We start from the raw sequence: 9995 nt of genomic DNA on the forward strand, positions 1-9995 counted from the left end.
TTGATGTTATATCATATGGGGCAATAGATTTTTGTGTGATATCCTTCTTTCCCTAATGAACTTCAAATAGCAATCTACCAAACATCTTCAATGTGCTACCAATTAATTAAATCCACTTGCATAATATTTTTTATGGGTAATTTATCAATTTGGTCTCTAAATATGGGACCTCTCAACTTTAAAATCTTTGTTTTTCAATGTTTAAAATGTCAATCAAATTACCTTAATGGCAATTGCATCACAAAGAATTAGTTTAATTAACATTATGAATATTTAGGGATAAAAATTATCATTTTGTAATATTAGGGGTTAATCATTTTGTAGTTAATTTAGTAGAATCTCATGACCAATGAGGCATTTATCTCATATGGAAAGACCCGACTAGATTTTCATGTACTGTACCAACCCAAAGGTTAAGTTCAATTTTAGTTAGCAAAACTTATTGTGATGTACAATCACACACTTCGGAAAAAATTAATCGATTAACCATATAGTGATAGAATACATGTAATCATGCCCAAAAAAAATTGGTAGAATCTCATGGCACAAAGTGATCCGGGTTCTAATCTCTAGAAATGTGGATCAATTCTTTTCCCTTTGCCTCCACTATAAACTATCCCTTAGACAAAACATAAATAAAATTAAAGACTAAATTAGCTTATACCTTGTCTTTTTATTAACCAAATTGATAACTTACTCATTTTCCTTATCCTAAAGGTTTTGAAAAGTTTTATTAGATTTCAATCATCTGAGTTAATAAAAAAAACTCAATTTACAAAACTCGACCCCGAAAACTTACTCATAGAAATCGATCTACCTAGCATTTGGTTCACAAGGTTGGTCCACTTGCATATTTTAGAAGACCAGAAAATGCATAAACCACAAACATATGATACCTTTTCTTGTGCTAACTTACTATAATTCAGAGATGCAAATTCAATGCTGTTTCTGTGTTCTCCGAATGGTTGCATGTGGGTTGCACATGCACTAACAAAATATTACTAGTATTGAATATTATGATCCATAATTCACGTTGGATCGGTAGTTATAAAACTGTATTGTATTCGAGGGTTGAATTGGAATATTGGCTAATCGATGTTGATATATATCGACTAGAGATTAGAGGTGACAATGAATTGAACTAACCCGATATTCGTTTGAAAATCGACTTATTGAACCAAACTAGTTGAACTTGAGCTGAAAATTGAGATCGTTAAATAAATGAGACAAACTTGAGCCAAATACAATTTGATTCGTTAGGTTCGTGAACTAACTCGGTTACATACATAAATATATAAACACGAGAGTTACTCGAGTGTGAATAATTGTAATAATTTGTTTAAAACAATAAATCAATGTCATACAAGTATACATAGATGATTAAGATTTAAAGTTAGTTAATAATTAAATGATTACTTAAAAAAATTATTTGAGGATAAATTTTAATCTTGAAAAATCAAATATGATCCAAAAGGTTCACATTCATTGTTCTCAATTATCATATTAATTTTTTTTACTTGAGTCACTCTCTATATATACATACATATATATACAATCTTTACATATGGACTTTAATTAATAGTTGTATTTATTGTTAATATTCAAAAACTTTCTCTACATGTATATGTATAGTTCATCAACAACCTGTAGGCCCCTTAAATTTATGATGATGTGCAACATAAACTTAAACTCATTAATTTGCCCGAAAGTTCGTAAACTTTAATTCAGTCGTACTTGAGCTAAAAAAATAATTCAACATTAAATTGACTTGAAACTCGGCTCGAACTAATCATTAACGAGACAAGTATAACTGAGTCCATTTTGACTCAACTCATTACCACTCCTAGTGTTGTCTATGTAGTTGTATTTGTGTGCACATGAATCACATGTTTGCAATTTTGCCTTTATATTTAAAGAAAAAGGGAAAATGATTTGTTTTTTATCAAGTTGAAGGAGAAAAATTATTGGAAGATGTTGGGTTTATTTAAGTATAAAGTTTCATATTGGATATGAGAGAATGAATGAAAAAGTTTATAAGTGGAAAAAACTCGTGGAACTATGCCTTATGGTTTTGGTTCAAGATATGGTATCTCACTTTTAGCTCATCATTCTTCTCATACCCCGATAACAACGGAATACTTTGTTGGTTGGAGGCTCCCCGATCATGGTCTGCACCAATAAGTGATATCAGTACCGATGATTCGGCTAGATCATGGTGGACTTGAGAGGAAGATTGTTGAGTTTATTTAAGTCTGAAACCTTACATTGGCATGAAGGGAGGAATAAAAGAATTTATAAGTGGAAAAAACCAATAAAATTAATACCTTAATGTTTTTGTTCAAGACATAGTATCCCACTCATAACTATTTACTTTTCTCATACACTAATAACAATAAAACTCTCCGGTAATTAGAGGCTATTTGGTCATAATATGCACCAACAAGAAAAAATTTCAGGGAAGGAAGTAGAGATCATACCCCATTTATTTGCGGTTGTTACCAATACTAATATTAGAAAAAATTTCTTATATATACTAGTAACTTAATCCGTGCACAGCACAAAATGTTATTATTTAAGGCTTTTTATTTATAAATATTATTAAATGTTAATTACTATCTTATAAATCAATAAACTATATATAATGAAAATGTTTAGAATAATTTAAAATGTAAATCATTTTGTGATTAGAATATCTTTGTTGCACATTTCACCTACCGCTCTTGTTTCATGGCAATTTTCAGGAGAGAATTAAGTTGATTGCACTTACATTTCTGACAATAAAAACTTAAATTATACATGTAACAGTCACTTACACCTTGTTTTACATGGTTTTTAATTTTACATTTTAAAAATTTCTAAAGTGAAACTTGTATTTAATTTTATAGTTTTATTTCAGATTTTTTTCATTTCCAATTTAAAAAAGTTATTGACAAATAACAAACTTTTAATTTATGAAGGGTCATTAGTACTAACATATATCATCTGCTATCTTATTGTCAAAAGGACACCTCCATAGTCATCTAACATCCACCACCATAATTGATATGTCTTCCTTTCCCATCGTTACTATTACCAAAAATGATATCCTCCATAATCATTATCACCATCCGACACCTACCACTATCTTAACATAGTGCTGGTGGCTGGGTGGAGTAGTGATTGTGGTAATAATGAAGATAATGATGATCGTCCTCATTATAGCAGTCGAGGTCATAGTAGGGATTGTTTGTCCTATAGGTAATGGTTCAGTGGTGGCAATAGTCACCATTATCATCACATTGAAGGGATGGTGGTTTAAATGACTGTACATTGAGGTGATAGTGATTGTCGAGATTTGATGATGTTAATACGATAAAAATGATGGTCAAGGTAGTGGTTACGATTGCGGTGATAATGATAATAGTGGTAAGTTTGGGATGCTATCTCGAATAATCATCAATTCGTCATGGTGGTGGTAATAATAGTGAGAGTCGGGTGGCATATTTTTAATAAGGATTTAATATGTAGTGTAATTGTTTTTTATATTATTACTAAATCATCCACCTTTGATTTATTAATTATTATTGACTCTTAAACAAAAGTAATACAAATTAATAGTGGATGACGTGCTAACAATATAAAAACTTTAGACTGTCATTACATAGATTTTAAACTCTTTTAACAATGATAGAAGCTTAATCATGTTATGGACATATGAATATCTACTCAATTTTAGTTTTCATCCCAATCTTAGATCTTTAAATATTCTACAAAAAAAATGGTTAATTATTAAAATATAGGTAATGATGTTAAAGAATGGAAAATATGGTAGAACCATCTATATTCTGTGGTGTACATTAAATTTTACATTTACTAACCAACCACTCCTTTCGTTTTTTTCCCTCTCTACTTTGCAGTTTTTAATATCCTCAATTTGTCATTCTCTACTACTGGTGTGTGTCTGCTAGTCAATATTGTTTGATACTACATATTTAATTTTTATATATTTCATTTTTTGTAATTATAATATATTTGTTGTATTCGATGTACTTTATATTATAGTTTATGATAATGTTTAGTTTAATGTGAGAGATGTGGTTGTTAATTATGATTATATGGTTTTTTTTGTAAAAATTAAATAATGTGAAAGGTAAAATAGGAAATGAAAATTACACCATGGTGAAAGTTACACCATGTTTTATCTTTATATATAACTAGTGTGTACATGCATTTCGTGTCTGCTAGCGAATATTGTGTGATACTACATATTCAATTTTTATATATTTCATTTTTTGAATTAAAATATATTTGTTGTGTTCGGTGTACTTTATATTATATTTTTTGTGTGATTATGATAATTTTTAATTTAAGGTGATATATGTGGTTAATTAATGTATTGGTGGTAGTTGCTTAGGATTATATAGTTATTTTTGTCAAAATTAAATAATGTTAAGGGCAATATATGAAATGAAAATTACACCATGAAGGAAGTTATTTCAAGTTTTGGCTTTATATATAGTATAGATATAGATATAGAAATATAGATATAATATAACCAAGTAATTTGACATCTCTAAAGAAACTAACTAACAATAAAAGTATATCTACCAAAAAAGAAGTATACCTTAAAATCATAGACTTAGTGTACTCTATACGCATTAATTTCTTTTCATAAACTTTGCTTTGCATCACCGTCTTACTAATCTTAGAGTCCTCTTATTTTTATATAATTTTAGAACCTTGCATCTAAGACTAATACTGTATATATTTATGTCTATTTTTTATTGATATTTTTGTGTATAGGTCCTTTAAAAATATATCAAAAAAGTAAGGAGACCCAAAATGCTTCTATTCTGATTTTGTCCAAGACTATTTGTAACATGTATTCGAATAATTCGAGTTGAGCCCATAATAATTAGTTAAAAAAATTAAAATCCACACAATTCGACAAAGATATCTTGCTATATTATAAATATACTTACTCTTATTTAGTTATATTTCCAACTAGATAATTATGTTTGAGGAGAGAATATTCAGAATTTAGTAAAACTAACTTTTTCAAGAAGAATTTTCTGAACACTTAGTACTCAAATACAATTTTACTTGAAAACAAACATATTTAGGGGAGCAATTAGTTAATATTGGAAAGTAACACTCATATTTTTTGCATCATTCTTTATGTGTGGTTTAATTATATTTTAGGTTATTCCTCGAATTATCAATTGATTTAGAGATAGAACCCTTAATATGACATGATAGACAAAGTTCAACTTTGTTATGAGTCAAAATAATATCTTTTAATCATGAGTCAAATATAATTCTTCGCTTGGTCCGAAAGACTTCTGTAGAGAGGGTGGACATGTTAGGAAGGAAGTCTTTCATCACTTGCTTCATTCTCTTATGCATAGTGTAAATATTTATTGAACTACTTCTCTTATTACCAACCGGTTTTGAGATACCCTTGATAGTTATAATGTCCTTATCTTATTATTGAACAACTTATTTTGACATAGAACAAGTGAAAAAATATATACAATGACACTGTAAGAGTTTTGTTCATTGTCAATTAATCATCCACCATTTATTTTTAATCATTATCAACTATTAAAAAAATAATACAAATGAATGATAAATTATATAATAATTGTCGAATAATACATAACAAGTTCCCTAAATTTTAATGGTGCACATGTGTCATAATGCTTGTTGTTGACATCTCAGACAACTCTATGGAAGTGTTCACACAAATAATAATAACTTGCTACTAAATTAAATCTACCCCACCAAAGTTCTATAAATGCCCCACACTCTCTTTTATGCATGTTCCCACCATAACCCTTTTCTCTTCACTTTCATCCCCTTTGGTTATTCACATTGTTCCTTTACACAAGTTTTTTGCTAAAAAGGGGAAGAGGGGTTTGAGTTTATAGACAACAATGGCCATGGCTAACAAGTTCCTTCTTCTTCTGATTTTTACCCTTGTTGCCATTTCCATGCTTCAAACATTGGTTAGTGTTTTTAATGTGAAACTATAAGCACACATTTTTTTTTTAAATATGTTATGAGTAATGTTGGTGAAGTTTTGAATGGTTCTCACTTTTTTTTGGTTGAGTTTTTCAGGTTATGGCATCTCATGGTCATGGAGGCCACCACTATAATAACAAGGTATAACCAAAATCTCTTCTTTCTTCTCTTCTTTTTCTTTAGAATAAGATTTGTTATCTCAAATTATATATTGTATCAATAAAAATATGCTATATTAATTAAAAAATAAATATTTTTTTTATTTTTTTGGCTTCATTATTATTGGTGCCTAACAAGATTTAGAATATGGTTTAAGATAATGAATATTTTTGCCTCTCTTTGGGGAGATATGGTAGTACACTATGTTTAACACACTATTCAACATAACGAAGATTAGATCTATATCAATAATATAAAAAATGAAATAGTGAAAATAGGATGTTACAATTGCATTTCTCAAGAATAAAAAAATGGGGTTTTGAAATTTTACTTTATAAGAGGTGAATAATGCTGATTTGTGCTGCTTAAATGTGTGTTTTATTTTCAGATAAAATATGGACCTGGAAGTCTCAAAAGCTACCGTAAGTGAAGTTCCTTATGTTTATGTCTTTCATTCTTTTGCTTCTTCTTTTCTTCACCTTGTCCTATATGTTCAATTTACTTTGAGATCTTGAACATCGAAAATATGGTATAGAAAGTAGTAGAGTATATTTCCAACTGTCGTGACCTGATTTTCGGCTGAAAGTGAGTTTGTGACTCGCACTAATCAATGAGTTAGTTCAAAACCTTTTTTTAATAATTTCTTTAATGTGTTATTAGCTAGATTTTATGTAAAATCTATTAAAATAGATGGATCTACTATTTATTTTCTAATCATGCATCAATTTCACTCAATATAAGATGCTTATTTAATTATATTTGAATACTGGTCCAAGATTATAAAAAAACCAAAAAGTTTCAGAAATAATCGTATTGGTTTAAAGGCTAAAACAAACACTTTTAGATATAATAATTTTATCATCCCTCCTTAATTTTATCAAGATATTAGTTAGCATTTTCCTTTTTTATTATTATTTAAGAGTTACTATATGTGAATTTTATTGTAAAAAATTAAACACAGGATAAAGGAAGATATTAAAAAAATTATTATAAAGTTTTAGTGAAATGAGCATAGGAACAATTTTCAGAAACTAACCCAAAAAAAAGCAGTTACTGTTTTTGAGGTTTTCTCACTCATGATACTTCTGTTTCCAAACATGTCCTAAAGTTTGTCCAAAATCAACCACAATATTTTACATGAATTTAAAAAATTAAACATTTATAACTTTATTTATTTTTATTTTATTATGATTAGTTTAGAACAGGCTCCGAAACATGCATTTGGACAGTTACAAGATCTCATCCAATTTTGAGACACTAACCCATAAAGCAGTTACTGCAGAGTGTCTCAGTCAATTTTAGTTTGACTGTGGTCAAAACTTTTTCTAGTAAAAAAAGCTGCTTTTTTTGGAGTCTTTGACTTTAACTTTCTCAATTTTGTCTCTTTTTTGAAATATTGATATGACCAGAATGCCCTTCACAATGCACAAGGAGATGTAGCCATACCCAATACCACAAGCCCTGCATGTTTTTCTGTCAGAAATGTTGTAGGAAGTGCTTATGTGTGCCCCCAGGGTATTATGGTAATAAAGCTGTGTGCCCTTGCTACAACAACTGGAAGACCCAACAAGGAGGTCCCAAGTGCCCTTAAAGCTTAGGATACTTCCCTTAAATTAAAGAGAGATAGCTTCTATATATTTAATATAATATTTTCCTTCCTTTGTTATTATCTTCTATGTTCATCATAAGAGCTTTTTTGGGCTGAGTGATGGAAACTTATGATAGTGGTTAATATTATTGTTATCATCTATCTATGAAACTTATGATAGTGGTTAATTTTATTTTGTTTTCTTTGATTTGCTTATGTATGTGCTATTACAAATTACTAATATGTTAATTCCAATTTTATTGTTAGTAATTTAAAATTGTATATATATAGGGACCAATTTTACCAATAGTTAAAGTTTAAGGAGTAACTAGAAAGAAAAAATAGTTTATAGTATCTAATCGCAAAGCACATAAAATTTTTAAGGAGGTTTTGTGAACTTTTCCTTTAATTTTTAAATATAAATAATATATGAATAATGAATTATGTATTGATTATATATAAATTTATCATTTTTAATAGAAAGATATTATGAAGTTATATGAATTCCAATAGGCAAGTGGATCAATGCATGGGCTTAGTAAGCTCATGTTTTTATTAGGTTATTGAAAGTTGGGTCAATCGTGTAGAATAATTGGAGACAATTATATTTATGTTTTTAATGTTATCATTTATAATTAAATTTATTTAAAATTAAATTTTTAATAATTATCAATATTTTATTTATTATATCTACTTAAATATATTTCATACAACGTGTAAAGAACATGTATATGAGACTTTACCTTTTCCAAAATTAGCTAGCTTTATAGGCACTACCTTATTATTATGATGGCAAATTGGTAATCTTCTCTTGGATTAAATAAACCGTCAATGCACAAGATTTAATGCTTTGTATTTTTAATCATAAAACATTGGGAGAAGAGAAGATTCCATTTTTCAAAGATGCTATAAATAAAGTAGGACATGCTTTTGAATTACTCTTCCTTCCTTAGACTACTATCACAAAAAATAAAATAATCAGATTAAAACAACAACCAATATTTATTTTGATAAGTTTATCAACATACATCAAACTAGAAAAATAGTTCTCCCAACTTATTTACATAATGAAATTAGGAAACATTAACTTATAACTTCCCCATGCACTATTGCACAACCATAGACTTGATTATTTATTTACACTACACAATACATTAGACTCTCATTTACTAGGATCTATGGAGGTATATGTATATAATTATGGACTAAATTTAAGTGCAGTACCTTAAGTATTTGTGGTACTGGTATTCAATAATATTGTGACACCTATAAAAAATCAATCTCAACGTTTTACCCAATAATCACTGTTAACCCATTTCAGCATATCAACATTCTAAACACTCACTTTCTCTCTTCTTTGATGTTTCACATTACCTCTTTATTTTATTTTTTCTTAATATCTTTTGTCATCTCTTCGAATCTATCTTTCCATCTTTGCGAATCTCTTCTTTTATATTTAATTCACATTGTCTTTCTTCAACCCAAAATGGATGCACCTACTTATGATCATTTCCAACGCGTTGTTTTTCAATTTTATTTGATTTTGTTTATTTTATTTTTTGTTATTATTATGTAATAGCTTTATTTATAGAATATTTATGTAAGAATATGAAAATGTTTAAATTCGATATATTTTTCTTTCTCATCAAATTAATAGATAACATAGAGGATGAAGTGACTGAGAAAGATATAATTCCATATGTTAGCATGGAGTTTGAAACTGAAGATCATGCATATAAATTTTATAATATGTATGCCGGCTTCATTGATTTTAGCATTAGAAAAGATTGGAGGAATACAAGCAAGTTAGATAAGGAGATTGTAATAACTCGAAGATTTATTTGTTTTAAAGAAGGCTTAAAGAGAAATAGAGATCAAGAAGGGGAAAACCCTGAAAAGATATTAGAACGGGATGTTTAGCACAAATGATATTGGTAGAGAATTAAATGGAAAATATGTTGTTAAATCATTTGAAAATGAGCACAATCATGATCTTGTAACTCCCAATAGTAGGCATAAGTTATCGTCACAAAGGAGAATTTTTGTTGCTCAAGCTGCCGAAGTTGAATTGGCAAGTCGTTCCGGTATACGACAAAAATTAATTTTTGAGTTTATGAGCCAACAAGTTGGAAGGCGGGAGAATGTTGGCTTTATTTCTAAAGATGTTTGTAATCTTTTGAGTTCTAAGAGAATGAAGGAAATGGGAGCAGGTGAGACATACACTCTACTCCATTATTTTAAAGCA

General features: G+C 28.6%; 1 protein-coding gene across 1 annotated transcript; it reads left to right on the forward strand.

The window, feature by feature from the left end:
- Positions 5731–7754, forward strand: LOC109347341 (gibberellin-regulated protein 6-like). The gene is made up of 4 exons (XM_019587116.1): positions 5731–5987; positions 6100–6144; positions 6551–6584; positions 7572–7754. The coding sequence occupies exons 1-4, from the start codon at positions 5916–5918 to the stop codon at positions 7751–7753; spliced, it is 333 nt and encodes a 110-aa protein (XP_019442661.1). The 5' UTR covers positions 5731–5915; the 3' UTR covers position 7754.

This window comes from Lupinus angustifolius, chromosome LG05 (genome assembly GCF_001865875.1).
Source record: "Lupinus angustifolius cultivar Tanjil chromosome LG05, LupAngTanjil_v1.0, whole genome shotgun sequence".
In the NCBI taxonomy this organism is placed as follows: domain Eukaryota; kingdom Viridiplantae; phylum Streptophyta; class Magnoliopsida; order Fabales; family Fabaceae; genus Lupinus; species Lupinus angustifolius.